This window comes from Rhinolophus hipposideros (genome assembly GCF_964194185.1).
Source record: "Rhinolophus hipposideros genome assembly, chromosome: 17".
Classification (NCBI taxonomy): Eukaryota; Metazoa; Chordata; class Mammalia; order Chiroptera; family Rhinolophidae; genus Rhinolophus; species Rhinolophus hipposideros.
The window spans coordinates 55,882,043-55,908,800 of record NC_138063.1 but is presented as its reverse complement, the minus strand read 5'-3'; the positions used below and the strand labels follow the sequence as shown (position 1 = coordinate 55,908,800).

Sequence of the window (26,758 nt, the reverse complement as noted above, 5' to 3'; positions counted from 1 at the left end):
TCAGGCAGCAGGACCAAAGGGTGGCACAGACGGGAACCAGCTAAGTGTCCAGGAGGTCTGTGGTTTAGGAACAGGAGCAGAGCTGAGGCCTGCACAGGGCCTGGTCTAGGTGAAGTCCCTGGGGGCCATAGGTGAGTGTGCATCCGACCCTCAGCTTCGGGCTTCTGCTGGCTATGGCCTTGATCCCTGCTCTGGCCTGCCTTCAGGCCTGGACATTCTGTCCCTGGCACCTGTGGAATGCACAGCAGGCACACCCAACAATAGAATTCCTAGGAGTTAGAGGTGGTGCCCCAGACCGTTTTCCTCTGGGCCGGGTTGGTCTTACCTTTGCAGCAGATGAGAGTGTGGTCCCTTTGGAAGCACATTTACAAATCTTTTGGGCCCTTGAAAGAACAAGGCTGTGTTTCCCCTATGAACACAGCTTCTTCATGTGGCCATGACCCCCTGGACATCGAAGTTGAGGTGACCACAGGATGTGGCTTCTTTCTTGCAGACCCTCAGAGGGCTGTAGATTCAGTCTGAGAAGTGGGCCCATCATGCTGAGATTTCTCCAGGCCCTTATCTGCCAAGAGTAGACGCTGCCCAGGGCAAACGTGCAGAGGTGGGCAGGCCTCCACTTGGCCCTCATCAAGGCCAGGCGTCACGTGGCTCTGCATCTAGCCTGAGCCAGCTTGGGCTAGAGGGCTGGATGCTGCCAAGGTCGTGCCAAAGGACAGTGAACCTCCTAGTGGCAGGCCAGCTGAGGGAGGTCCCAGCTGACGTAGCAGTCACTCTCTGAAGAAAACCTGATCTGCAGAGAGTGGATGGACAGAAGGAGCTGGCTGAGGCCCTGAATGAGTCCCTGAGTCACTTTGGCCTTTTCTGGTCTCTCATTTGCTCTGGCCTTCAACCAAGGGGGAACCCTTCACAGGCGCAGGGCACCTGGCCACACTACCTGTGCGAACTCCTTAGGAAACGTGAAGGTGCAGAGGACAGAGGAAGGAGGGCTCCCTGGACCTGGACATCTTGCTCCTGGGAATGAAGTTGACAGCCTGACCATGGTAGTCACCCAGCTGAATCTGGAGTTTCGCTTTCAGGGCAAGAAGCTTCGAGGCTTTAGCTGTGAGCTCACCCGGTCTCCCTATGGAGTCTTCCCTGAGACTGCCTTCACCATCACATGCCAGATCACGGTGCCCCTTCTGCTCTCGGGTCTGGGCATGATGACTGCAGGCCTGGTGATGAACACAATCCAAGTGCGTACTGGGCATCTGAGGGGACACTGTGGGGTACTGGGTTGGAGGAACCAGGGTCCCCAGGCATCACAGATAGGACAGGCTGGGGGACACAAGAGGGCCCTGAGTGGGGCTGCAACTCTGAGTCCAGCCTCGATGCCTGGGAGTCTTGGGCTCAATGTTGCTGGCAGAAGGGTTCCTCCAGGGACCTGAGTGTCTGAGATTTACAATAGCTTCTGATGAGCCTTTCTGAAGGTCAGTTCACATGAGCCACGTTAGCCCCAGGAACTAAAACCATTTTCCTTCTAGGGAATGCAGGCTCATTAGGCCTGAGAGTTTCGTATCCTGGCTCTGCCATTTGCTCACTATCTGAGGGAACTTTTAGTGTCCCCCTGCCTCAGTTTCCCCATCTGAAGCTTGAGCTAATAAATGTTCCCACCTTGCAGGATTGTGAGGATGGATGACTGAGTGCACTTTGTGTTGTGGCCCAAGGGTGATGGGCACTATTCCCTCTAATCACAAAAATCTCTGTGGGGCTCTTCCGTGGGAGGACAAGAGCCAGAGCCCAGGCTGGGGGTCCAGGCCAGCAAGGGGCTATGGTGATCTCCATCAGGTAGAGGTGTTTGCTGGGAGGCACTCGAGTGATTACACACTCTGGCGTTTGCTTCTCCCGGTCTGTTTATGGCTTAGGTAATGCTGTTTGAGTCATTGAGGGTTTGCTCTGTCTACTTAAACATTTCTTATAGAGTTAGCATGTTTTTTAAAAAAATTACAAAATGTACATAAGTGAAGGAGGATGGGTGCCCATAATCTCTGCCAACATTGTGCTGTTTATCTATCCAGAACACATAAACACAGAAATATTTGGGATCATACTATATAATGTACTTCTTAACCTGTAAAATTAAATTTAAATTTATTTTTTTAATCCATGGAGTCATCCCAGATAGCACTCCACCTTCCTCAGTACACACAGCATCTCCTTATTAGTTGCCGCCTAGCATTTCCCTGTGCACTTGTCTCTGAGTTAGAGAGGGGTGATCAACACCCACCCTGGCCTGTTGGTCTCTGAATGAGGCTCTCACGATGCCTCCCGGGCGGCTTCTGCTTGCATACTTCAGTAGATGGGATGCTCACCCTTCCTGGGGTTCGGGCAGCCCATTGCATACTGACCAGCTCGGTGTTAAAAAACTTGTGTTCATCTGGGCTTGTTTGTCACCCCTTCCCTAAGACCTTCCTGCAAATACTGGGGAGAGAGACTCTTTGCCCTTTTCATTCATGCTGGCCTCCGAGATGGCTCCTTCATGCAGAGTCAGGAAAGGTGTTCTGCCCTCCACCTCGACTTCCTCCTGGACTGGCATCCTACGCCACCTTTATGGATGGTCAGGCACGATCCCCACACCCCCTACTCCCCACATTCCACTAAATCTTCCAGATTCTGCCGATCTCTCCTGACTGACAAATACCCTCCCAGGCTGTAGGAACTGAGGAACACATAATGGGGTGAAGGGGCTCCAAGCTGTGCTCCACATAGGTGACTGTGGAAGGTCAAAAAGGGGTGTCTTGGGAGGCAGACCTAGAGTATCATGGGGAAAGCTGTCTGCAAATGCAAGCCTTGAGCCACTCATCTTTGGGAGATTCAGCAGCTGGGAGAAAGAGAAAATAGCTCTGGAAGTCGTACCCATTCCTTATCTCCACTTTGCAGACGTGGTTCTGTGACACCAGGGTGCTATGAGATTCAAGGGCACTTGAGTTACACTGGGTTTTGAGCTTGAAGCACCACCTGCCTGCTCACTGCCACTCAGCAGTGCAGGAAGCAGTCAGTCTGGGCAACACCACTCCATACAGAGCCCTACAATATGGGACGGGGTCCCAGCTCCTGGCTTCAACGGTACCTAAGCTGGTGCCAGCCGAGAGCAACAGGAGGAGCATGCTGGGCCTCGGCTTAGGAGCCTAGAGCAAAGATGACCGTCTGGTTCGGGAGGCATGCCTCATGGGCCATCCCTGGTGCAGTCCTGAGACCAAAGGCACTGGCTGAGTACTGACTTCGCCTCCTCTCAGTTTAGGGCCAGGGGTTTCTCTCTTTTTGGGGCCTGGGATCAATCTATGCTTGGGCCTCGGGATTGAGGGCCAGTAAGTGGCCAGAGTGTCATTTGGGTTTTTTCAAAAATTTATTTTTCAGTTACACAAGGAAGGTATAAATATTTCTCTTTTTAATAAAATAAATCTGAAGGCTGAGGTTAACCCCTCTTTGACCACAGCCCTCAATCTTAGTTTATTCCTGTATTATCAGATCATGAATGTCCTTCCAGAACGTTTTGGGGTTTATGTACACACATGTGTACTGGAGACAATAAAAGTGTTTGGTTTTTTTTTTTATTGTTGTTAGAGGGTTTGTGATTGCTCTTCACTGAATTAGAGAAGAATCAGACATGATCTCTGCTTTTGAGCAGCTGATAACCAAACGCTGAGTAGGGTAGATGAATTCACTCATTCATCTGGTTCCGCCTTCAGCACATTCAGCACATTCTGTTGAACTGAATCAACAAGCAGCCTGAACAGAAATGTATTATCTTACAGTTCTGGAGGCCAGGGCTCTGAAATGAGTCGAATGAGGCTAAAATCAAGGTGTCAGCAGGGCTTGGCTCCCCCAGAAGCTCTAGGGGAGAATCTGTTCCTTTCCCTTTTGCAGCAGGGCCCTGAGAGTGCAGTGGTGAGCAGAAACAGACCAGTCCCCATCTTCCTGGTATTTGTAGTCTTAGTGGGTGAGGCAGCTGCTTATCAGATCATCCCACCGATGAGTGTGAGGGAGTGGAGGCAGTGAGCGGATGTTTGCCTGTGAAGGAAGAGAGAACAATCCATTCTTCCTAGAGGAGTCAGAGAATCTATAGTTAGCAGAACAGTTGGAGTTGGACTTTAAAGATAATGTAGCAGTTTCCAGGATGACGTGAGAAACAGCAAACATTCCAGGTAAAGGGATCAACGTGTGTGTAGATATGGATAGATGAGACTATGCGTTTGCAAAGAGTGAGGAACATGAGTGGACACTGTCATGGGGACGGGCACTGGGCAGGCAGTGAGGGACCCTGTTCACTCTGCTATGGAGTTTGAGTTATATACTGAGAGCAAAGGTGTTGTTGACTCTGTTGTCATTCTTTGTTTTAATAGTAAATATCATGTATTTGTTTTATTGAAGTATAGCATAGAAGTATAGAAAATTGTACAACTCATATGTGTACAGTTTGATAAAGCATCTCAAGGTAAATGAACCTTAGTAACCACCACCCACGTCAAGAGTATTCTAAGCTCCCAGCAGGCTCCTCTAGGCCCCACCCAACCTAAACCACTCTTCTGACTTCTAATACTGTAGATTCGTTTTGACTGTTCTCAAGGTAAGATACTACTAGGAACATTCTTGAGTATGTTTTAGTGAGGGCACAGAAGGACTCACATCTGTTGGGTATATGTCCAGGAGTGGAATTGGTAATGAAAGGTTATAAAAGGCTGAGTGACATGGTCGTATATGTGCAACAAAACTTAACCCTGGAAGCTGGGTCAGAGATGACATGGAGAGTTCAGCTCCAGGCCTCAGGGGAAAGCTGGAAGACTGGTGATGATTCAGAGCTCCCCAAGTACAAGAACCATTGCTTTTGATTGATTTCAGCCTCCCCAGTGTCTGGGATAAATTTTTAAAGTGTTTCTGGAGAGGGCAGTGGCAGAATTTAAGACAGTTGCCATGTTTCCCTGAAAATAAGACCTGGCCGGAGAATGAGCTCTAATGTGTCTTTTGGAGCAAAAATTAATATAAGACCCAGTATTATATTATATTATAATGTTATGTTATATTATTATCTTATATTAAGACCTGGTCTTATAGTAAAATAAGACCAAGTCTTAATTTTTGCTCCAAAAGACACGTTAGAGCTGATTGTCCGGCTAGATCTTATTTTCGGGGAAACACTGTATGAAAACTTGGATGTCAGGATGTCGGGGAACACAAAGGGTTAATTAAGTCCTGGCTGGCAAGGCAAAAGGATGCTTGGAAACTCAATGGGCAAGGCAGGGCAAGGTGAGCTGGGCGAGGAAGGTAGAGTTGGAGGGGTCTCTGGGATGTGCACAGGTTCAGTCACCAGTTGGGTTGGCAGGTGTAACACTCAGAAGGAAGATCTGAGCCCGTCAGGTCATGCGTCACCAGCACAGAGCCCAGTGATCAGCTGGAGTGCTCTGGCTGTGGGTAACAGAAAACCCAACTCAAAGTGACTAAAAACATTTATGATCCCTATAAAGAAGTCTGCAGGTTAGATAACTCCAGCACTAGTTAATTCACTGGATTAAGTGTCACTCAGTATCCATGGTCCTCCTGTTTTTCTGCTTTACCCTTCCATGTTTCTTGACTATGTCGCAGAATAGACCCCTCATGGTTGTAGAGTATGAGTCCTGATGTCTAAACATGACTTCTCAAATCTACTTGGCCATCCCAGTGTCCTAGCCCACACTCAAGGAGGGTGGGACTCCCTGCATAAAATTACACCTTCCAGCCTTCACCCCCTTCAGGATGCTTGTTGATGGAGAGAGAGGTGGCTGTGGCAAAGGAAACTCAAGGCATGCAGGGGAAGGTAACTCAAGCCTTGAAAAGGAGAGGATGTGGACAGAAAGGAGAACTGAAGACAAAGAGTGAAGGAAAGCCAGAATTACAGTCAGGAGGTCTACAACTCCCAGTCTCCTGAATGGTGGACTTTACTGTTTGCAGAAAGCTAACTTTGAGTGGGCTGAGGTGAATCCAGTGGTGAGAAAGGATTGGTCAAGAGCAGTGTGTGCCACAGGCAGTAACTGGTGTGGTGCTGGTAGCTTGATCTTCCTCTCTGCTTGCTTCAATCTGTCCCTTAACAGGGAGTTTCTCAGCTGTGGAGTTGGAATCTTGAAAAAGAGTGATCCTTTGTTTTACTGAGAAAGTGTGTTACTTCTAGTTGAATCAGTCCCAGAAGGCCATCATGTACCCTGAGAACTACCCAAAGTGGAAAAGTCTATGCCCATTTTGAAGAATCAGGGATTATTAGACTTTGGTGAAATTTCTAACTTTGTGGACTTCCTATGTGGAAAGAGGAAATACAATCCTTTAAATTAAATTTTAAAGAAAATTAAAAGGGGAGGAGGTGGAAAAGGTTAACTGGAGGTTAAGATGGAATGACTAGAGAGGTCAGTGTAGGACAGGGGTTGTAGTCATGGACAGCAGTGCAGAGAGCGCAGAGAAGTGCCTGTCACACAGTAGGAGCTTAGTACATGGTTGGGTGGGGGTATGGGGGTGGGGTGGAAGATGCCCTAACACAGAGCGAGCAGCAGAACGATGGTTAGTTAGCAGAGCCTGTGGAGGTTACTGCTTCCTTTAGGAAGAGGGGCATTGCTTTGGGGTGCAGGGGCAGTCAGAGGCTTGCACAGCATTGAATTATGATGGGTGATGACGGGAACTCATTCAAAATGTAGTGATGCTGAAGAAGGGGGGGTGCTTTGTTTTTACTTTGGGTTGGTGGGTACTTCGTTTTGCATGTAGGCAGGGAAAGAGAGCACACAGGAGCCTGTCAGGGTGCAGAGGACGGAGGAGGGGATTTAGGGTGGGGGACACTGCCTGGAGGCAGGAGCCCAGGCTGTAGGGAGGGCCTATGTCTGTGAACTGAAGGGGAGACCACCTGTGCTGGATGGAGTGTGGCAGCTGATAGGACAGCTGCACAGCTGCTATGGGGCCAGAGGCTTCTGGATGACCAGGACTGAGACAATGGCAGCATCTCTTTGCCTGGTGACATGGTTTTTTCCTGAACTTTTAGGAGATGACAGACTCATAATTCCACCAGAGCTGGTAAGGATTCTGAATTTCACAGCTTTGTAGATAAGGTAAAGGGAGAAACCAAGGAGTGAAGAAACCATAATAAACAATGGGTCTTAAAAGAGCCTGGCCCAATCCCTTGACCTCCAGGCCTGATGAGATGTCTTAGCGTGCTGCTTTATAGGTGACTCTCCAGAGCCTCACCTTCACACAGCTCTTGTCTCAGAGAACGGGAGCAAAGGCTTTCTGTCTCCTAGTTGACAAAGTTGGTTTTTCTCAGCTCTAGCATTCCAAAGCCAGGAGTTTCTAGTACGGGGGTCACAGATATCTGTAGGGGATAGGGAGCTCAAATAAGTCAGTAGGATCAGATGGAGTGTTACAAATTGGTAGGGGAACAATGTAATTTGCATGTTAAACAGGTTGGAATAGTTTTCACTTTACAAAGAAATTTTTTCACTTCTAGTTTTCTTGAAACGTGCATCCCTTTCATTCGTTTTATTTTTAATTTTTATTCCTTTATGTTTGATAAAGACCTGGATAGAGGCACTGTCTGTCTGTTTTGACAAATCCAGAGCCCCACCACATGATAGATACTCCAGGATACCTTGCACTTGACCTCGGTGCCTGGGAGCAACAGACCAGGCCTGGGGCTGCCCGGGAGTCCCTGCCCAGCTCTCCCAATTCATGAGAATCTCCCAACTTTGAAATTGGTGACTCATTCCTGTTTCTACAAATACATTGTTCATACTTAACAAAGCTAGACCCATCCTAGCCCCCAATTTTCCCAGGTGTTGAGGACCAGAGAGAGAGAGACTCTCTTGAGGCTACTACTAGTTCTATTCACTGGATATATTAAGAAAATTTCATAGCTTTATCATTGTTTTGTGTTTAGTTTAAAGTCACTTAAGAAACTAGTCTTATTCATTGATTTTATAGTGAGTGAGAAGTAACTTGTGGAAGCTTCTCTCAAGAAATGTCCCAGATATGCCAATATGTGTGTATGGATTGAGTTTCTTATTCTGTCCCCACCAGCACTGGCCCGTGTTTATGGAGGTTAAAGACCTGTTGACTTTGGTGCCACCCCTAGTGGGCCTGAAGGGGAACCTGGAGATGACACTGGCGTCACGACTCTCCACAGCTGTAAGTGGACACCTGGATATCTGGGTCACCTACCTCCTGGGGAGGAACACATCTGTACCACCAGGTCTCCCTGAAGCAGCTTATAAGTGGGTGGATAGGACTCTCCGAAAAGATGAGTATTGTTGGGTTTTGTTCTGTCATGATGCTCTACCTGGTTACTCCGGCCTGTTGTCCTGTTTTTCCACGGTTAGGCTCTAGTAGCGGTGAGTCCAGGCCCAGCCCCCGTGTGTCCTGAGTTTCTCCTTTAACCCAGTGTCAGGTAGGACTTTGTGCTCCTGTGCCCAAGTCTATGTACTGCCCCTGCTCAGCCACCTGAACCCCGAGTCCAGCTCTACACATTCACACTGAAGCCGTAGAAAGCACCACAGGTTTGATGGAAGATTTCATAGAGGAGACAGAGGATTGCATGCTGTTAATAATCTTTGTGAGGGGGTTTTGTCCTCTAGAAGGGCTCCTTGAATACCGGAGGGGTTTTACTCTGGACTCTATCCAATAAGCTTCCTAGTTTTGTCACTCTTTTTCCCTCACAGCTATCCAGGAATTGAAATTGTTTTCCTCTCTCTGATGCCCATTTGTAGATGAAAAAGGACAGTGGTAAGAGGAAGTGTGGTGTGTTCAAGAAACGGAGAAAAGAGCCACAAACTTAGCTGGAGTGCAGAGGGCAAGGGGACGGGGCTGTCTGGCAACAGGAGGCCAAAGACATTAGGTGAGGGGTGGTTGGCTAAACAGCAGCCCCCAAAGATGTCCAGGTCCAAGTCTGTAGAACCTGTGAATGTTACCTTATATGGAAAAAGTTTTTGCAGGTTTGACTAAGTTAAAGGCCTTGCCATGGGAGAACGTCCTGGATAACCCTACTGTTACAAGTGTCCTTATATAAAAGAGACAGAGGGAAGTTTCAGACGAAAAAGAAGGCCTATGAGAGAAGCAGAGTCCCAGAGAGAAGTTTTTCTGCCACTGGTTTTGAAGATGGAAGAAGAACCACGAGCCAAGAAATGTGGCTCTCTACCTGCTGCGAAAGGGAAAGGAACAGATTCTCCCCTAGAGCTTCCAGAGGGAGCCAGGCCCTGCTGACACCTTGATTTTAGCTTCATTAGACTCATTTCAGAGCCCTGGCCTCCAGAACTGTAAAATAATACATTTCTGTTGTTTTAAGCTACTAAATTTGCAATAATTTGTTACAGCAGCAATAGCAAACTGACACATGGGGCCAGATCATGTAGAGCGCTGTAGGACATTGAAATGTTTTAAGCAGCAGGTAGCATGATGCAGAAACATACACACACTACACACACACACACACACACACACACACACACACACGCATGCCCATGTATACACATACACGCACGCATGATTATATTGGTCATTTGGGAAGAAAAAAATGTTGATGGTTATCTCTGTCATGCTGGCATTTCAGGTGTTACGTTTTTATTTCATAATGCTTAACTGCATTTTAAACACTTCTCTATAAAGACCTTATTTTAGAGTTATAATTCTTTTAAAATACATAAAACGTGGAAGGAAAAAGGAATGATTAGTATAATTCTTTACAGTGGTCTATCCAAGGAGAACAGCCCCATTATAATCACAGTAGAACCTTTAAAGGCATTCAACACCCATTCTTAACTTTTTGTAATCATCGTACTAAGATAGAAATTAATACAATGAAAACACAGATTTACATGCACAGGTCAGTGACTTTTGACAAATCTGTCTGTCTGTCTGTCTGTCTGTCTATCCATCCAGCCAGCCATCTATCCATCCAGCCATCTATCCATCCATTCACCCACCCACGAAACTACTACCCCAATTGAGATATACATGTACAGATTTGGAAATACAAAGCTCCTGACTGGGAAAAGTCAGTGTTGTAAAGTTATCAGTTCTCCTTGCATTAGTTTATAAAATTAATGCAATTACTATCAATATGCCAAAAGGATTTAGGGAAACATTTGACAATATTAAAGTTTATCGGTGAGCATGAGTGAGAATACCAAGAAAATTTTGGTAGAAAAAAAGAATGTTAAAATTGGATTTTAAAATTTAATCTAAAGCTATAGTAGTTAAAATATTTTGCAAAGTGTCTCAATTGATATTATCATAGAACAAAATCTAGAAATAAGCTCAGATATATACAACTATACGAAGTATGATCAAAAAATAGTGAATATTTAAATTTTTTTAAATTTATTACAGTAAAAGATACATTGCCATTAATCCCCCTCAAAATGATCCCCCTCACTTCAAACAAACTGTCCCATTGTTCTTGCCACTTTCTGAAGCAGTTCTGGAAGTCCTCTTTTGTGAGTGTCTTTAGTTGTGCTGTCGTGGCTGCCTCGATGTCCTGAATCGATTGAAAACATTTAATTTTCATGTCATTTTGACTTTGGGGAAGAGCCAGAAGTCGCATGGTGCCAGATCTGGTGAATAAGGTGGATGAAGACACATTGTAATGTTTTTGTTTGACAGAAATTGCCATACCAGAGCGATAGGTGACAGGGAGCATTGTCATGATGCAGGATGAAACCGTTTGCCTATTTCATGTTAATGCATTGTTCGTGATCCATGATTTATGGCACACTTTAAAACACACCTTCTCTCAACTGTACCTCATACCCAACTGACTGAACCAAACAAGTTGAAACTTATTACACATTGTTATCACATGTGCCACTTCCCGTATTGAAGATGCCTGCCCACAGCAGCTCACAGCAGCTCTCGCAGGCTGCCGGCCACTCACGCTTGCCCACTGGCCACCCATGGTGGCACACGGTAGTCCATGGCAGCACACAGCAGCCCGTGGCAGCACACGGCGGCTCATGCCATCCTTCAGCTGCTCACGGCAGCCCAGCTCCAGGGAGAGCTGTTGCTCATAATCTTAGCTATTTAGGGCGCAGCTCACTGGCCCATGTGGGAATCGAACCGGTGGCCTTCGGCATTAGGAGCACGGCTCTCCAACCGCCTGAGTCACCGGACCGGTCCTCATTTTTATTTTAATATATATACATACAGATAGATACAAAAATAAGTATGGATATGTTTGCATACATGGTTTAGAGGTGAGTCATTATGTACATACATATATTTCCTAGCTTCATCCACTAAGAGGACCTAGAAGCTGTATCACCCCCGTAGTACCTAGCGCACCTAGTGCCGAGATCTTGGTTTCTGATACCATTCTCCACTAAAAACAACCGGCATCCTTGGGAAAATGGCTCATTCTAGGGCTGGGGCAGGGAAAACATAAAATGAATCTGGAATATCTGAGTGCCTGAAAGTAAAGAAGAGAGCTAAAGAGGAGGTGTGGGCATGTCAGAAGCAGGAACCAACCTAAAAGAGCGCTTAATGCCCACAGCTGGAAAAGTTTTAGCAACAAAATAAATAGTGTTGTCTTATGACCTCTAGAATAAAATAACTACTCATGAGTCCATAATACCATATAAATAAATGATTAAGTCAATAAATAAATGGGGGAAAAGGGACAATTCTATCTTAGAGATTTAATTTAAAAATTAAATTAATAACTGTAGAAAGAAGGAAATTTAAAATCACCATTATCATACCACAGCGATCATTGTTGCAGACAAAATCCAGTGATGAATTAGTGAGTGACTTTAAGGAGAAATAAGACCTTAACATCGCCTCAAAGTATCTCCTCAAATATGTGTAATTGCCGTCGTAGTTTTAGCACATGTCTTCAAGTCTTTGATATACCGTCCTCTAGGAGCTGAAGCTGGACCTAGTGACTCACTTCCAGTTTCTAGAGTATGGGAAGGGAAAAATAGTTAAGTTTGCAGTAGAAAATCCTGGCAGACATCACCTTCCGTACTGATCAAGGTTAATATCACCTGTGATCAGCCATGTTGGTATCATGCAACCCCGGATACCATGCAAAGAGAAGGGCACTTCACCCCTGCAATCTTCTCCCTCAAAATCCATAATTTCAGCTTAATCACGAGTAAAAACCAGACAAACCCAAGTTGAGTGACATTATGTGAAATACTCGCCAGTGCTCTTCAAAAGGGTCAAAATCATGAAAGGCAACAAAAGGTGAGAAACTCTCATAGATTAGAAGAGACCACGGAGACAGTGATGACTGAATGCAATGGGCGATTGGATTTATTTCCAGAAACAGAAAAAGGGCTTTAGTAGAAAAACTGTGGAAGTCCAAATACATTCTGTCATTTAGTCAATAGTGTCGTACCATTGTTAATGTTTTAGTTGATGATTGTCCCGTGGTTATGTAACATGTTAACATCAGGAGGAGCTGGGTGAAGGGTTTACAGGAAACTCTCTGTATTAACTGTGAAACTCTTCTGAAGTCCAAAAATATTTCAAGATAAAAAGTTAAAAGATTATCTTTCCTTATCCTCCAATTTGGGTAAGGAGAAGGATAGCAAAACTTATGTTCAGTCCTTCATTTTAATCCAGTAAATATTTTTTTTGTTATTAGAAAAAAATATATACAAAGTAATGACAAGTCATTTTTTACTGTGAATGGACTAAATGTCCTTCTGAAGATATAACTTATTGGGTAAGACAGGGTCCTGGCATTAAAGAGGTGGCATACACAGATAGAAGCTGAGCAGAGTTTAATGAAGAGTTGACCTCACCCCAGTCAGAATGGCTATCATCAACAAGACAAATAGTAACACGTATTGGAGAGGCTGTGGAGAAAAAGGAACCCTCATACACTGTTGGTGGGAATATAGCCACTATGAAAAACAATATGGAGGTTCACAAAAAATTAAGAATAAAATTACCATACGACCCAGCAATCCCTCTCCTGGATGTATACCCCAAAAATCTGAAAACATTTATCCGTAAAGACATATGTGCTTCAGTGTTCCTTGCAGCTTTATTTATGGTGGCCAAGATATGGAAACAACCAAAGTGTCCTTCAATAGGTGATTGGATAAAAAAAGATGTGGTATATATACACAATGGAATACTATTCTGCCATAAGAAAAGATGAAATAGTGCCATTTGTGACATCATGGATGGATGTTGAGATTATCATGCTAATGATATGGAAATAAAACGTCTTGAGGAAGAAATTCCTTTCTGATTCATACTCATGGGTAATGGGCCAGCAGCAAGCCCATTATGTGATAAGAGCAGCACCAACCTTGGAGTTGGTTGATCCACAGGAAACAGCCAACGGGCACATTGAGTCCCTGGGAGCACACAGTGCAGTGTGGAGCAGACAGGAAGGACGGGCCTGCTGGCCGTGTGTTTTGGACATGTGCAGCAGTGTTCTCCATCTTGTGCCCTTGTTGCTACGAGGGTCTTTGAGGTGGATATTAATCTGTCTGTGGGAAGATTCGACTGAAGCTCTAAGACTGTTCTGTGATGTGTCCCAGACGTCCATCATACTGAAGACAAAAAGCCTCCCCTTATTTGTACAAAGAAAAGTGATTATATTTTTTCCCTTGGAGTTCAGGAACTTAGTACAAAGGAGCTAGGAAAATATATTTACTTTGAAACCTTTTCTTATCTACATCTTGAATTTTGTTAGCAAATGCTATGATATTAGGAGCTGTCTCCCATTTTTAAAGGAGAAAGTCATATTTCTGGTCATTTTCTTATCCTAAGAGAAGAGGGACTTAAATGCACTTCTGAAATGGGATGATTCATGGGGTGGTTCACGGTCCTTTGAGATGTGACTCACTGGAGAGGGGAGAAGGGAACTGCAGGTGCTGGGTGCACATGGCCAACAATCTGACTGAGGCCACAGGCCAACTTCACAGAGGCGTCCTCTGCCTGTGGTCTGTGGATGAACTTGGGAGTCACTCGGCTCTGAAATTGCGGGTGACATGCATGCCTGTGTGCACATGTGTGCGTGTGTGTATGCACGCGCTTGCATACTTGGGTTTGGGAGAGATGGTTCATAACACCATCTGATCTCAAAAGAACCTGTGTTCTTACCTCTCCATTCCTGAATCACTGCTTTGAAAGCTGGTCAGAATAATTTGTTCTGATGTCAATGAAATGGTATTTGCTGATTTCTCGATCCTGGGGGGACTGCCTTTTCCAGGAAGGACTGACCTGGTTTTGGGCCCAGCCAGACTTACCCTCTGCCCTTTTCTCTCCATCCTAGGCCAATACTGGACAAATTGATGATCCCCGGGAGCAGCACAGAGTCATCAGCAGTAACCTCGCCCTCATTCAGGTGACTCTTCCCTTTGATTGATGGGTCCCCTTTTGCATCTGCAACCAGACCCACTGCAGGTAGGAAGGATGAAAGCTAAGTGAGCCTTTGTCCCTGTGCTCTGGACTGAATTTTGGCAATGGGAGCCACCCGTCACTCCACCCCATGCCCACCAGACCACACTCTTGCAGCAGGTGGAGGCTTCTTGGAAGATTCTCCTATACTCATTTCGCTTTCACGTAGCCTAGGATGCTAATTGCCTTCACTTCCCACTCTCTCTCCCCAAACAGTGCTTGCCAGGGTTGCTGCCATTCTCCTGTGATTGCCTTGTGCATGTGATCCTACTTATTCTTTCTGGGGTGTCTGCAAATCTTTCCTGCCTGGAAATTCCTCCTTGGCCCCTCCTGCCTCTCTGCCTATTCCTTCTCAGCCTTTGCAAAACTTTGTCCCTTAAATGCTTTAAACTTGTACCTCCTTCTAGCTGACCCTAGTTGGGCTAAGTGCTCATCCTGAGATTCTCAGAGTCAGGAAGCCCAAGAGGAGCCTGCAAAAATTGGCTTAAGGGCTCACAGAAAGCTAGGGTTGGCTCTAGAAAGAGAATGGCTCTATCTAGAACCTAGGCTTGTCTTGCTGGGGACAGCCTGTGGCTTCACAAAGAAACTGGACTCGGAGATCAGACAGGCCTGGAGTTATGGCAATCATTTATCAACTGATAGCCTTGGGCAGAGCACACAGACTTGCTTAGCCTTATCTCCCTGTTCATCAAATTAGAAGGATACCAACTTTACCTCTCACCTGGGTTCCAGAGCCTCTATTTCTAGCTCTTTATTAGTTATCTCCACCTGCCTGTCCCAGAAGCATCCCTGAAACAGCATAGCCAGATCTAGCCTCGTCACCTTCCCTCCTCACACCCATCTCTTCTGACACCCATCTCCTCACACCCAACTCCGTCTAGTTTGATGTTTGGGAGTCACTTTGGGAGTCAACCAGCTGGGGACTCTCAGGCAAGTCACTTCACATTACCTGCCATGTGGGTGGTTGTGAGCTGTGGGTCATGGGAGAGGCGTGGAGTCTAGCTTGCAAGTGGTAATCAGTCACACTAGATGTGCCCAGTAAATAGTCTTCCCATTTAATCAAGCTGGAAACCGAGTTACCCTCAGCTTCTCTGCCCATTATCCTTACATCTAGTCACTGAGCATCCTACATTTGATTTACGCTGCAATCTAGCCCTGCTCCTCCTTGTTGTGGCCTCTTGGTCCTTAGCTGACTGCAGACATCTTCGCTGTTTTAACTGCTCCAGACTTCTTGATCTTCAGCTCACCTTTGCATAGCCATGTGCGTGACCTTTTCTGAAACCGAAAACTGATTAGGCCTTTTCTTCCTTAAGCCCCTTTGTGAGTTCCCCTTATCCAAGTGTGGGAATGGCTCAAAAGGCATTCATGGTTTGGTCCCACCTGCTCCACCAGCTTTCTGTCCCGACACCCCTGCCTCTGCCTATGCAATTACCTCTCCTTGGAATGTCTTTTCTCCTCTTGTTCATCTGGCAATGAAGCCCTTTGAAGACTCCAGTCAGGTCTCAGTTCCAACCGGATGCCAGGTACAGCTCTTTGGTGCCTGGCATGTGCTGGTGGGGCTGCCCTTGTTGCAATTTTGTGTTTAGATGTCTGCCTTCTCCACTTGAGGTGAGTTGCATGGGCCAAGACCACTTGTAATATACTATAAGGTATTTGGGTAATTTATATTGGCCTGTAGCTGAAGAGCTTCGGAGATTATGAGACACTTGTGATACTCCTAACAGAGGGTCTGGCAAGGAGCAGGAAATAAATACCTTAGCTACAAGTCACCGGTTTTGCTTTTCTGTTTTACACCAAATCCTTGTTTATATGCATGTACATTTCCACATGACTGTCAACAAAAATTTATTAAGCCCTGCCATGAGCCAGGCAGTGGCTTGGCACATGGTCCTAATGATAGCATGGGTATAATTTTGTCCCTCCATTTTTAAAAAGCTTAACATCAAATCAAGTGGTGCAACAAGTTTCACAATTAAACTTTTTAATAACTTTAACATATTCCATCATGTAAATGTATTCAAGAGGATATTTAAAATTTTTAACAATAGGTAGCGCCTAGAAACTCCCTGGTAAGACTGAAGGGTAGCCACTGAGAGAGTTGGCCTGGCAAGGCCAATGCAAACCTGCCCAACTTCGGCCCTGTCTAACTTCACTTAACCCTGTGGGTGCACCTGCAGTCGTTTATAGGCTTCTACTGGATAAATTACACTGCAACGAAAATGTTCTCTTTTTGCATGACTTTCTTAAGAAAACTTCCCACAAGTTCACGAACACAATAAAGATCCAGATTTTTCTGAAAAGTATTACAAAATATTTGATTTCGTAGTATTCAGTAATAGCACTAGTATTAATAGTTGAATTATTAGTTTCTCCATAACCTCACCAGCATTGAAAATATTCTTCTAAACCACTTTTTGCATTTACAATGTGTGTGTGTGTTTGTGTGTGTGTGTGCACGTGCATAGGCAATATATGATACAATTTTTTGTTTTTTAAGCTTAAAAAGTATAGAATTGTATGTACAATTCTATAATTTGTACTTTTAATGACTTTGAATGAAAATCATTTGTAATGGCAAATAGTAAGCTATTCAGTAAATAGCAGCTCTAAACATCATTATCATTATTATATGGGTCTTTGTACACATGTGCAATTGTTTTCTTGGGAAATGCTAGATCATGAGACGTGGGTAATTTACAGCCAAATTCCCATCTAAATTACTGTACCAATGTTACCATCATCAATGTACAAGATACCATTTCCCCACATATTTGTCAATGTGTATTTCATATCATCAATCTTTGAAATTTTAATTTTACCTAGTTTGATGGGAAAAAATAGTGTATCCCATCCATTCATTGATTCATTCATCCATTTATTCAGTGAGCACAGATGAGGGCTGAGATCCAGGCTCTCTTCTGAAAGCTGGGAACCATGGCAGAAAATAAGACAGAACTTATCTTTTAATAGAGGAAGAATAGCAGCAGGTATAAATAAATAAGATACCTTCAAATTGAGATTTCATTTAAAATTTTCCTGATTACTAGGGAAGTTGATCATCTTTTTTGCATGTTTCTTAGCCATTTGTATTTCCTTATCCTGTGAATTCCCTGTCCACATTCCTTGTGCATTTTTCTATCAGGTTATATTATTATTATTGTTATTATTGTTATCATTATTATTGATTTGTAAAATAGACTTCATTATTCTGGATACTAATCCTTTATTAGTTATACATGTTGGAAATATTTTCTCCAAGTCTGTCTCTCTCTTTGAATTTTGTGGTATCTTGAATCATATGGAAGTCATAGTTGGACTTAAATAAAGTTTATCTATTTTTCTATATAGATTTTAAATGACACATCTTTAGTAAAAGGTCTTCCCTAATCTGAAATCTGAAACATACTATATTTTCTTCTCTTTCACACTTTAGATTTTTATGTTTACGTGTGCATGTGTGTGATGATTTAAAACAGGAATTTATTGTATTTTTCCCAAGCAGATATCCAGTTTCTCTTACCTTTTTCATTCAACAGTCAATATTTCATACAAATTTTAAATGCCACTTTTATTATATTAAATTTTCATATATTCATGATCAAATTTTCATATATTAAATTTTCATATATTCCTGATGCTATTCCTGGACTCCCTCCTGTCCTGCTGATCTATTTTTCTGCTAATACACCCTATTTTAATTACTATAGCTTTAAAATACATCCTGATACTGAATGTGTCAAAACTTCCTTTGATCTTCCTCCTCAAAATTGTCTTGGCTATTCTCACACATCTACTTATCTTTGTGAAATTTAAAATGAGTTAAGTATCATGAAAAATCTTGTTGGGACTTTCATTGAATTATATAGGTGAACTTGGAGAGCTTTCTTCTTCTTTAAAATACTGACTCACATTGTGCGTTCACCACCCAGAGTCAGTTCTCTTTCCATCACCATATCTTAGACCCTGTTTACCCTCTTCTAGAGCTCCTCTTCCCCCTGATCCTCTGGTAACCCCGAAACTATTGTCTATGTCTGTGAGGTTTTGTTCCTTCATTTGTCTTGTTCTTTTTTTGTTTTCAGTTTTATATGTGAGATATAGATAATGTATTACAAAATTGTACGCCTGAAATATATGTAACTTTGCTAACAATTGTCACCCCAATAAGCTTTAATTTAAAAGAAAAAATACTTGCTTGCCCTATCCGTATATATGATAGTGTTCTTTGTTTATTCAACCTTCTTTAATAACATATGATTCCATTGAGATGTTTTGGATTACTGAGAGTAGATACCAGTATTGTGGTGAAGGGCAGGGAGGAGTGGAGGTGGTCAGGGGAACCCTGCCTCACATTTCTGATTTCTGCCCCCACAGGTGCAGGCCACCGTTGTGGGGTTCCTGGCTGCTATGGCTGCCCTGCTGCTGGGAGTTCTTTCTAGGGGGGAGTTAGACTTTGAGAAGGTGGAGTTGCTGTGTGCCAGCAGTGTTATCACCGCCTTCCTCGCTGCTTTTGCCCTAGGTGAGCTGTGCCCTCAACCTCAGCACCACTACTAATCCTGGCTGGTTGGCGTGCCCCACTCCTCAGGGCTCCAGTCTCAGTTATTTGTGCTTTCAAATCAGAAAGATGGAACACTAATGGTGGAGCCTTGCGTGTCTGGCTACGGGGTGGGGAAGAGCCTGCCTGGGTCTTAACCCACTCTGTGGGCAGGGGAGGAGGGCAGTGGGCCCCTTCCTGGGTGAAGTGTATGTGCCAGAGTGAGCTCCTAACTCTGTTTCTCTTCCCTCTGTTTATTGAAAGAGCTGACCTGTGCTTTGTAGACACATTCATCTGTTCATCTATTCATTCATTCATTTCATTTATTCATTCACTCATTCCTTAACTGTTTCTTGAGTATGGCTTGTGTAGGGGCCTCTGCTGGGCTCTGCAGTCTGCAGTCATTGTGGGAAGCAAGGTTCAGTTTTTAGCTCAAATTTCATCTCTTCAGAGCGGCCTTTTCTGACTACCCCCTCACAAGTACTGCTCTCCTCCCTTCTCCCCTTCTGCACTGCCACCATGCTCTACTGCACCATGCTGTTTTCCTTTTAGAGCATTTGTAAAAATCTGAAATTATCTCATTTCTTTGTTAATTTTCTGTCACCTCCCTGCTACAATGTCAGCTCAGAGCGGGGCTCCCATCTCCTATTCTTCCATCTGCCTGCCACACAGCAGATGCTTCCTATGTGTCTACAAAAGGCAGAAAGACAGAAGCATTGGCAGAAATAACCCCATCCTCAGGGACCTCACGGATGTCAGTGGAGAGACCCTATTGCTGTGTGACTACGATAGAATGCCCCCCATTCATTATCACTCAATATTTATTGAGTGTCGATATGCTATGGACCAGGCACTGTTACAGGGCTAGGGATACACTGGTGAGCAAAATGTACTGGGATCCTGTTTTGTGATGTTCATATTCTAGTTCAAAATAAGACATCAATACAGGAGCATACAATAATTCCAGTTAAGTGCCAGTCCCTCTTCCTTTCTGAGGCTTTCTCTGATCATCTGTCTAGAGTAGCCCCGTTCAGTCATACTTTATTTTAGTATCCTGTTTATTTACTTCAAATGCTTGTTCACTTACTTGTGTACTGTCTGATCCAACAAACATTTATGTGTGAGTACAGAGCCTGATTGTTATGAGAGCACTTAAAACAGGCCCAGGCATATAACCAGCTCCCAAATGTTTGCTGAATGAATGGACTTTATTCTGATTCTCTTCTGGATTGTATGTCTGTGTGTATGTTGTAACATGTGCAAGTATAAGAAGGAACAAGAGATACTGTAGGAATTGGATTTGTATTTACACTTCTGTCCCCGCCTGTCTCACTGCTCATGAAACACCTTTGAGCTCAGCTCTCTGTAAGTGAATACAGCAGGTTATTTGGTGACTTCAGCCGATTGATGAAAGGGCTGCATTCCTGAGCGAGGGCACATAATTGGGAAGGAGGTAAGAGTGCAGAAGCCTGGGAGCAGATTCCTTAGCTGTGCTTCCTGGGTGGGATGTTTGTTCTTAGTCATGTGCCTGTGCATGTGCCCATGGCCAGTGGCACTATCACTCAGTGTGGTTAAAGGAAGGGCCGGATGATTATGCCAAACCTTCTGGAGAAATAGAGTCCAGGAGATACTTGGCATGATGTTTCCTCTGAAAACAACACAATCAAATGATTCAGGCTTGTTCCTATGAGTCCTTGTAGAGAATGCAATTCCTACCTCCTCATTGTACAGATGAGGAAACTGAAGCCCAGAGATGGGGTGAAGCTCGGCTGCATGGACATATGTAATTGGGGTTGTCCAAAGATGTGTAGAAGGTCAGAAATGTTGCCCGTGGCTCAGTGTGACTGCGACGTGACTGCCATAAAGCCACGTGGTGGTGGTGGTTTTTAATAAGCGCTCTCAAACTGGTGGTGTCCCTTTATATAGTCCCAGTGGGATTGTCACCAGACCAGCAGCTCAGCCACACAACTCAGATTCACTTAAAACTGATATTTCAAAAGGGAGAAAAGAGCTGTGACCTGGTCACAAAATAGGGCACAAACTATGGCCGGGTGTGGCAGCTTTAGGACCACACTGATGTAATAATTCTAATTATTTTTAGTTACAGAATGCTAGATAAAGTGTTAAACACCAATAGCCAAGATACAAAGTGTCTTCTTAAAGACCCACTTTAGATGCTACTGGATTAAGTCCTACATGCTACTGGATTAAGTCCTACGCAGCAGCTGGGGGCTAGAAGTTCACATGCGACAGTCATGTGAACAGAGTCAGAACAGAAAGTAGGACCTGGCGAGGTAGGGTGGCCACAAAAACATACCTCTCAAGTCTCCAGCTGGGGAGCAGATCTCCAATGCTGTACCCTAAAATCTATCACCCCTGCACTCAGAGGCCACATGTTTCCGGCACCCAGTGGTGGCCCTGTGGGCCTCCTGAGATCGGCCTGTTCCACAGAGACGTGTACCTACCCATGTGTCTTTGGCTGAGGACACCTGACAGCCTTGCCGAACTGCCCAGCACTGCACTATAGTGTGTGTGTGCTCCTGCTCCTTCCTTCCCTCTCTCCTGCCGCAGGGCCACCCTGTACTGCCACCCCTCCCATTTCCCCTCACAGGCTTTCCCCCAACAAACCTCTCACACTACTAATTCCACCCAGGCACCTTCTTCCCCAACAGACACAGGAGGCTCAGTCCTTGGGGCTCCCATTGCTCAGAGCAGTTTTGGATCATCTTCCCTGCAGTGAGGAGCTGTGAGCTTCATGTCTGTAGCTCCAAGTGGTTTGGGAACCCAGGAACCACTTGACTGCTATTTCCCCAACAGGTTTGAGTGTGTCATCAGAGCTTTCAGGTTGCTTCTTAGCATTATGCCTACAAGTCACAAAGCAGAGTCCAGCTGTCCCAGCCTCCAGCCTAGGCTTACGTGGCTAGAGGGAAGTTACTGAGCAGCCTCCTGACCTCCTGCTCATCCTGTGTCACTTCTCCCCTGTGCTGCTGAGCTTCCTTGGGGTCACTTGATTCCCTGAGCTTTGAGTCTCTTCTCTCTCCTCTCTGCAGGAATGCTGATGGTCTGTATAGTGATTGGTGCTCGAAAGCTCGGGGTCAATCCAGACAACATTGCCACACCCATTGCGGCCAGCCTGGGAGACCTTATCACGTTGTCCATTCTGGCTTTCTTTAGTAGCTTCTTCTATAAACACAAAGGTAGGGGGGCCCCACCAGCAAGGCTGAGTGGGAATGTTTGTGCCTACAACATTCTGATTGGGCATTGTTCCCTCAGGAAGGAACCTGGGGTCTGTCATGGAGTCAGAAATCCTCCTTTTACAGAGGCAAAGCCTGAGGTCATTGAACAAGTCAAGGTGTTCTCCAGCAAGTGCCTCAAGCTGTCCCAATCATGTTAGATGGGACACAACTACTCAAGTCAGCAGACACATAGGTTGTCATTTTCCCTCTTAGGATATGCGAGGAGGCAGGGAGGGCCTGAGGCTGGTCTGGTCACTGCAGCACATCCTCACAGGTGACAGTGCCTCCTTGGGGAAAGCAGTTCACACAAGACTCATATAAATTGCCCAAGAAGTGACTCTCAAGAAGGAATGCCTCAGACAAGGCAGCAGCCGTACCAGCATATGCTCTCCTATAGGCACGAGGCAGAGGAAGCCAGAGCTCCTCTGAAGCAGCTTGGCAACCTGTTTAGCAGCTGAGGGAGACGAGATGTTCACACACCTTTTGGCAACAGGCCCTCACTCCACCAGAGGTATCCACAGGTCTGCCCTGGAAACAGTTTGTGCATGCCCTGAGCACTGAGAGCAGGCAGCATGACCCTTGCCCAGATGGTTCTCCCCTGCTGGGTTTGCACAACTGACTGCTCCCCTCCAAACATCACTTTTTTACTTTCCAGCTGGTACAGTCTAGCTAAGATGGCTATATACAACTGTTTGCATTTAGTGTCAATTCTGAGTGTAAGGACCCCAGATGCCTGTGGGCAAGTAGCATAAATGAGTAGAGTGGACAGTGGTGAAGACATTGGGGAGCACTGGGTGGGGCATATGGTGATCCTTGGTGGGAGGAAATGCCCCAGACAAAGGAGCAGCCACAGCAGAGCTCCAATTTATCATTGCCCTGTCGGAACATGGACCCAAGGATTTGAGACATCACCCGTTTTTACATGTTGGCAACTGAAGCAGAGCAACAAAACACTTCTGATTTGGAGTGCTCAGACACTGGGACTGTTTCCGTCTCAGCTCTGGGACTTGCTCCTTACCACCCCAGAAGCTGCTTACCACCACCAATATTTAACAGTTTGGGAGATTCTCAAAGTTCATGTAAGTGGCAATGAAGATCTAATTTTATTTTTAAACTGAATTCAAAACAAGAAGATGTGTGTATGGGTTAGTTAATTGCATTTGATTTGCAAAATAAATATGAATCACAGGTGTCCTCAGACCCTTCTTTTCCGTCCCTGCTGTACCCCTAATGAAATACTGTGTTTCAACACATGACTTATTAGATGTTGAATCATGGATGGATGGTTCATCTTTCCAATTAGACTGTGAATTTATCCTTGGAGCACTGGGAGGAGGGGGTCACTGGGGCTGGCACATATCAGATAAATCTTTACTGACAAGGAATGAGCCATCGACCATCATACCTGCCAGTGTAGTCAGGAAGATAAGCCACATGCAGGGGAAGTACTCACCATGGTGCTGGGAGACTGAGGTGGAACCCCTGCTACGGCTTCTGAGTCGTTCTAGAAAAATTGGGCTAGCCGCAATAATGTCCTGCAAGTAGGCACTCCTATAGGTTGCTGTCTCCCAGAGTGTTTGAGACTTATTTAGAGCTCACTGGGCCTGCCTCCTGTCTTCTGGTAAGACGAAGAGGCTGACCACTTTCACCATGAAGCACTTCGTCTCTAGCCAGCCTCAGGCACCTGTGTTCTGTCCTTCCTTGTAGCTGCCCAAGGAAGTGGGCCTCCCTGTGGCAGACGAAGGGACCACGATTGATTAGTACAGAGAAGGGCACGAAGGGATTACTCCTAATAATGCTGCTGAGAGAAAGGGGACATGGAACACAGACCTACCCCTTTGAGTGTTGGGACGACTCAGCAGAGGGGTATGCACCACCCTGAACCTGCCCTCAAGAGGCAGGGCCAGAGATGAGAGGATAGTTCTAGAGAAAGCCAGTGTCTTGGTCTGCGTACATGTAGAAAGTGAAACACACACAGAGTACAAGACAGAAGGGAATGTTTGAGAATGGTGTCTGTGTGCATGCCCAAGTCAGCTAATCCAGACCCAGGTTCATCTTCAGATGATACAGGGACATGAATAGCTGCAAAGCTGGCCATAGCTCCAGGCCCTATGAGACACGGATGCCAAGGAGGGAGCAGGATTGGTATCACTAACCGACTGTGGCTATAGCCCTGATTTCACTGCTTGCTGGATCGTGTCCTGGGTGGGCCACTTTCTCACACTGCAGTCTCCTTGTCTATCTGTGTGGAGTTGTTGAGAACACGAAATGAATTCATGTACCAGAAGTGCTGGCCCAGGGTCATGATCCCATAAATGATAGCATTAATAATAGTAAAGTTGGAAGGAGGTGGAGGAAGGTACTTAAGTCAGGAAAATAACAAAAATGCCGGAGAAATGAAGTTAAATGTGGCAGGAATTGTGGACAGGGAGGAACTTTTCCAGTAGCTTAACAGGATGGAGAAAATTCTTTGGAAAGGATGGTGGTACAGTCTACCCTACACTGAGGATTGGGTGTCTCCTTAGAACTCCAGAGCCCTTAGTTCCCAGCCCACCTCTCATTTCTGCAACCCAGGCCACAGCCCACCAGGCCTTGCTGTGTGCTCTGGCCCTGGCCACACAGCTGCATGTGTCCCCTTTCTCCTTCTTTTTCTCTACCCAGACATCCGGTATCTGACTCCGCTGGTCTGCATTGGCCTCATGGCCCTGACTCCGATGTGGGTCCTCATTGCAAAGAAGAACCCACCCCTCATGAAGATCCTAAAGTTTGGGTGGTTCCCAATCATCCTGGCGATGATGATCAGCAGGTGAGCTTGGGTGAGAGCCTCTGTCCCCTCTCTCTCTCCCCCTGCCATCCCCTGGCTCTGTGGTCAGGAGAGTGACCTGAGAGCCAAGGAGTCCACTGGAAGAGGATGATGCTCACTGCCCTGTGCTCATAGAGTGAACTGCAGCTATGGGCTCCTTCACTAACTCCTGGTGTTGGTTGAGTCATACCTATTTACTCTTCTCTCTCTCTCACCAAGAACCCTAGACTTGTTTGTTCTGAGAGACAGTCCTGTTTACAATTGCTAGAGCACCAGAGAGCCAGGAAGAGCTGAACCTGGAAACGTCAGATGAGCGCACTAGTGCCATGGCCCTCTGCCCCATTTTGGCACTGTGGGATACCAGGTCTCCCGTTCCCCTGCTGCCACAACTCTCACTGGCCTGAACCCCTGCTTAGGCTGCAGGGAGTCCCTCACCTGGCCTCAAGGTGATGGCTCAATGAACACCATTTCCACAGGATGACTCTTGGTGGGACCTAGTGAGGCTGAGGGTTTAGTCCCCCTGGACCCTTCAGTCTTCCCGCTGAGCCCAGGTCTTCCATCTTCCAGCCTCATTCTCGTGAGCCCTTTCTGCTACCAGACCCAAATGGGGCCACCTCACTTCTTTCTGATGTGCTTTTCTAACTTTGACTCAGCAAAGAGAAGTTATGGTCTAGGTATCTTTGCTTCCGGGCTCTGTACGCAAACTGTTCTCACTTCTCTGGAGCTCTGGGGATAGGGTAGCTTTTGCCAAACTACAGGGGCTGGTGGGAGTGAGGTCTTGCTGTAGCATCTTCCAGGAACAAAGGGCAGGAGATAATACTTGTGCAGCCTCTTTTTCTGCTAAGGATCAGCTCAGTTACAGTTCAGGGACTGTCATGTCACAGTGCCCAGCCAGCTAAGTGGCCTCGGAAAAAGGAGTTTGTTGTTTTTCGTGGGCTGACATTATGTGAAGGGCCTTCTAGAACAGCTCAGACTCAGACTAGAGATGAAAGTGCATGTGTACGGTGCAGAGGGCAGTCGGGAGTCCAGCCTGGCTACAACAGATATTTTATGTAGGAGTAAGGAAAGTGTTTGCTAAGCTGGGAAAATAGACTGATAAGGCAATTTATACAAAGAAGATTTGTAAGGCCACTTACAGTTGTAAACTCTAGTCATTTGACTGCGGTCTGCTCTCTCCACAGTTTCGGAGGGCTCATCTTGAACAAAACCATTTCCAAAGAGCAGTACAAAGGCATGGCCATATTTACTCCCATCATATGTGGTAGGTATTGGCAACCCCCATCACGGGGTCCCTGGGCTGAGTTGGCCCCCAGGGCCCAGGTGGTGGGATCTGAGCAGCAGTGATGTCAGAGGTCCAACCCTAGACTCTCAGAGGCAGAGTCATGAAGCTAAGCAGGTAGAGGCTACTGAGCATGGTTTTTCTCAGAGAGAAGGAGACTCCCGGGGGAGCCCTGCCCATTGCTTACCACATCACACCCTGCTCCTTATAAATGCCACCTGAGCTTTCCCACAGAGCTAAATCCCATGTCTTGAAGGCACACAGAATTTAACCCAGGATTCTCTGGCACCTGCAGAATGTAGCCATCAGAACTGGGTGTTGGCTTCTGATGTTTTTTTTTTTTTAACTTAGATTTTAACATTTAAAACTCAGACATTTACACATAAAAATCTGGATTTCTGTCTTCTTGCAAAGCAAGGTTATGACAATACTGGGTTTACATTGGGGGTAGGGCAGGAATCAGCTGCTGCTGAGAGAGGACCTGTGCTGTCCAGTTTGCCCCAATCCCTTCCATC

At 45.6% G+C, this 26,758-nt stretch overlaps 1 protein-coding gene across 4 annotated transcripts in view; it reads left to right on the top strand.

Annotated features, from left to right (window-relative positions):
- Positions 1-26,758, top strand: part of SLC41A3 (solute carrier family 41 member 3) — a 59,820-nt gene that overhangs the window by 17,992 nt on the left and 15,070 nt on the right. The window contains exons 3-8 of one of the 4 annotated variants that reach the window (XM_081078652.1): positions 8,062-8,169; positions 14,270-14,341; positions 18,766-18,910; positions 21,976-22,122; positions 24,823-24,967; positions 26,146-26,225. In XM_081078652.1, coding sequence (XP_080934778.1) covers positions 8,062-8,169; positions 14,270-14,341; positions 18,766-18,910; positions 21,976-22,122; positions 24,823-24,967; positions 26,146-26,225 — 697 coding nt within the window. The remainder of the gene's footprint in view (positions 1-8,061; positions 8,170-14,269; positions 14,342-18,765; positions 18,911-21,975; positions 22,123-24,822; positions 24,968-26,145; positions 26,226-26,758) is intronic. The other 3 variants (XM_081078653.1, XM_081078654.1, XM_081078655.1) reach the window with 3 other exon arrangements.